Source organism: Atta colombica, unplaced genomic scaffold, assembly GCF_001594045.1.
Source record: "Atta colombica isolate Treedump-2 unplaced genomic scaffold, Acol1.0 scaffold38, whole genome shotgun sequence".
NCBI lineage: Eukaryota > Metazoa > Arthropoda > Insecta > Hymenoptera > Formicidae > Atta > Atta colombica.
In genome coordinates, this window is record NW_017259490.1 from 2,671,141 (window position 1) to 2,674,913 (window position 3,773).

General features: G+C 23.6%; 1 protein-coding gene across 1 annotated transcript in view; it reads left to right on the forward strand.

Annotated features, from left to right (window-relative positions):
• The window catches only part of LOC108690843 (aminopeptidase N-like), an 11,152-nt gene extending 7,635 nt beyond the window's left edge, over positions 1-3,517 (forward strand). Inside the window, 5 exon segments of the mRNA XM_018198354.1 lie at positions 1,588-1,745; positions 1,928-2,118; positions 2,608-2,919; positions 2,999-3,071; positions 3,389-3,517. Coding sequence (XP_018053843.1) covers positions 1,588-1,745; positions 1,928-2,118; positions 2,608-2,919; positions 2,999-3,071; positions 3,389-3,517 — 863 coding nt within the window.
• Positions 3,518-3,773: the final 256 nt, after the last annotated feature.

Here is a 3,773-nt window from a genome sequence, read left to right on the forward strand (position 1 = left end):
CCTCTCTCTCTCTCCCCTTCTCTCCCTCCCTCTCCCCCTCTCTCTCTCATAAAGATATATCCAGGATTAGGTAGTAACTAGTTAAAATATTAAAAGTTAAAAAATTAATAACTTTTAATTTAATTTAATTAATTTTAAATGCATTAAATTTTAACTTAACTAAGTTACTTTTAAACGTTAACTTTTAACTTTTTTTTAAGTTAAAAAATTTTTTTATCTCTTTTAAATATCTTAAAAAAATAATAAGATATAATAAGATTAAGGGCGTATATTCTATATAATCTGTTCGTATTTTAAGCCATCTTAAGTAATTTCTTAAGATGCTTAATGTTCTCTGATTAGTTTATGCGATTATATCTTATGACATAAGCCTTAGTCCGGATCTACAATAGATGTTTTAAGCCTTAAAATCATAAGAAATTGACCTTTGAATTACAGTCAAATATTCTTCTCGCATCTCTCTTCGATTGTAATTGGTCAATTTCTTATGACTTAAGACTTATTAAAAAGTAATCACTGATCTTGTATTTTCTCTATGTGCTGGCTGTTTTTTTAAAGTTATATAACTTATATAGTTATATCATTATGTATTATATCACATATGAATAAAAAAATTAAAAATTTAATTTAATTAATAATCTATATTGCATTATTTAATCTCATTTTAAGAAAAATTAGAACATTATGATCTAAAAAATAATTTTTTCAAAATTAACTTTTTTTTTAATTTAAGTTAATTCAATATTGACTTAACTTACGTTAAGTTAATTTTTTATTCTTTCAACTTTTAACTTAACTTTATTAATTTTGTAAAGCCATTAACTTTAACTTTATTCAATTAAAAATAAACATTAACTAACCCAACCCTGGATATATCTGTAATATTATAGTCGACTATTTAGTTTTTATAGTTCTACATTTATATATTCTTTGTAATATTAATCGAAATATTACGTAAATATGATATCGTTGGCATTATATATATATTTTACATAGAATTCTTTTATTAGTATAAATATAAATTAATAATAAGCCGTAACATTTATAATGCATAATTTTATAATGTCATATCTTTATGGTATAGTAAAAATAGAGAATATTATCAGTACTAATCATTTTGCGAATACATAATGCTCGTTATAATTAATAGTATTAATACACATTGAATTAATAGTATTAATACACTGTAATGCTTAGCGTATTTTACATGTCTTATTGTTTACATATTATATCATAGTGATATTTAAATCATAGTAAAATCGCTATAATAGAATACAATAGTATAAAATATCAAGTAATATATTTAAATTATAATTATATCATCATGTGTGATATATTTTTCTGAAGAAGTCATTTTGCAAAAATATGACTTTTTTAATAAAAAAAGCTAAATCGTCCATCAGATACATCAGATGTTTTCATCTTAAATTTGTGTAAAGAATCATCCTTCAAAAGCTTTTAAAGAACTTAACACGTAGAGTTCCCTTAGAGCTTAAAGAACTTAACATATAGATCCCATCTAATGCTAAATATTCATAAAGTGTTCCAAAAATAACATTCTAAAAGTTTTCCGCAAAATATTTATAGAATGTAAGAGCAACATTCGAATAATTGTTCCATTTATATATATATCGTTATATATTGGAAATATGTTTCATATACATCCTGCAAAAATTGTAATAATCTCAAAAATTTCAGGCGTGGAGAATTAATTTCTCAAATTAATTTTTACTGAATTGATTTTTGTAATATATAGAATAAAAGAATATATGTGCATCAAACATTTTGAACACTTCATGAATGTTTAAACATTCTATAAAAATTTTTTGCCCTTCCAGAAACATTAGGAATACAAATCGAATTTTTCAAATTCAAATGCCAATAATCCAAATGTAAAACCAATACATTATTATTTCATGATTTTTAGATAACCATAATGACACTCCTTAGCTATCTTCTTCGAAATATAGGATACTTAGAAAATACTGATGATGATCATATTACAAAACAGATAAGACTAGAAGCTATAAAATGGGCATGTAACATCGATGACAAGTTTTGTAAGAATACGATCGCTTTTAAATTGAACCAACATTTCACGGATCTAGAACTTTACAGGTAACTTTTATACAATTTCAATTATTTTATAAATTGAATTTGTGTGTGTGTGTGTGTGTGTGTGTGTGTGTGTGTGTGTGTGTGTGTGTGTGTGTGTGTGTGTGTGTGTGTGTGTGTGTGTGTGTGGTGTGTGCAAGCAGCATATCGATATAACCCAAATCAAACAGTCTCCTTACTGTTTTCCTCAATCAACATTCTATGTTATTCTAATAACGTAATGTAAGAATATGACGTTGTAAGTAAAAATATCCAATAAATTGTTAAGCGGTTTATCGATAGAATCATTTTTGTTTCTTCATTGTAAAATGATTAACATGTAAAACGAGTATTATATAAAATGGAAAAGTAGCGCAGAACGGGAATTTAATTTTATAATGTAAAGTAGCTTAATAAAGCATAGAACATTAATATATGAAACTTGATAAAATAAACAATTATTCATACATATGAAATATATGTATCTTTTATTGATATAGACAAATTTTTTAGAATGTTACCAGGACATAATTTTATGTATTGTATTGGTTTAATGGCAGCCAATAGAACTACTTGGGATAAAATGTTGGAATTATATCAAAAGACAGATCCAAAAAAGGAAAAATTTAAAAAAATGTTATTAAAAAGTTTAAGTTGTTCTGAAAATTCTGATATTATCATCAATTATTTAAATATTACATTTAACACTTCATTATTTCATAGAAAGGAACATGCTTTTATCATCAAGTCTGTTCTCGATAAGCATTCGAACAACAATTTGATCCTTGATTATATATTGAACAATTTTGAAACTATAAAACCCAAGTAATATCATTTCTCTTTGTAAATATAATTTTTTGAATCATAAAAATTTAATCATGAATATATTACTTTGTCTTTATAGATCACAACTTACTACAATAATAATAATAAAACTTATTCTTCGGAACGTTTTTTACGATGAACAAATCGATAAGGTATGTTTTATGATTCTAAATTTACATATTTATTGACTTATCGACTATCAAATCAATAAAGCTAAACTAAAAAGTTGTGGCGCATTTGAAATAAAAACCACTTGTTGCGATAAATATAAATTATTTCAACTTTATATATAATTAAATTAATAATAATATTAATAATTAATTATGTTTGCATCTTTAAACTATTTTTGAAAAAAAATCATGTTGTAAAATTGGATAATACCGTGCACATTTTAAAATCTAAATTGAATTATGATATAAGAAATTATAAATATACTTGTTATCAAACATTTTCAATTAATCTGTTTCAGATAAAAGTATTTTCAGACATTAATTTTGATCATGACCCAGAAACTTTAAATGCAATTAAAACACTGATAGAAAAGCGTAAAAATGAACTTCAAAGATATTTAGATACTTTTAAAAAATTGTTTTTTTAGAAGAGCATCAACTTTAATGATCAACTCTTGAGCCAATCAATCAAGAAGAAATATAATAAAAAACATACATTTATCTTAATATATAATAAACTTTCTAAACTTTCTAAAAAATATTTTTACTTGTTACTGCCATTCGTGAATAAATTTTTAGGTATTTTCAATTATTTCTAACATTTTTCAATGCTGTAATACTTAGTAATTTTTAATTACTAAGTAATAATTTTTAATTATTAAGTAATAAAGGAAGCCCTATATA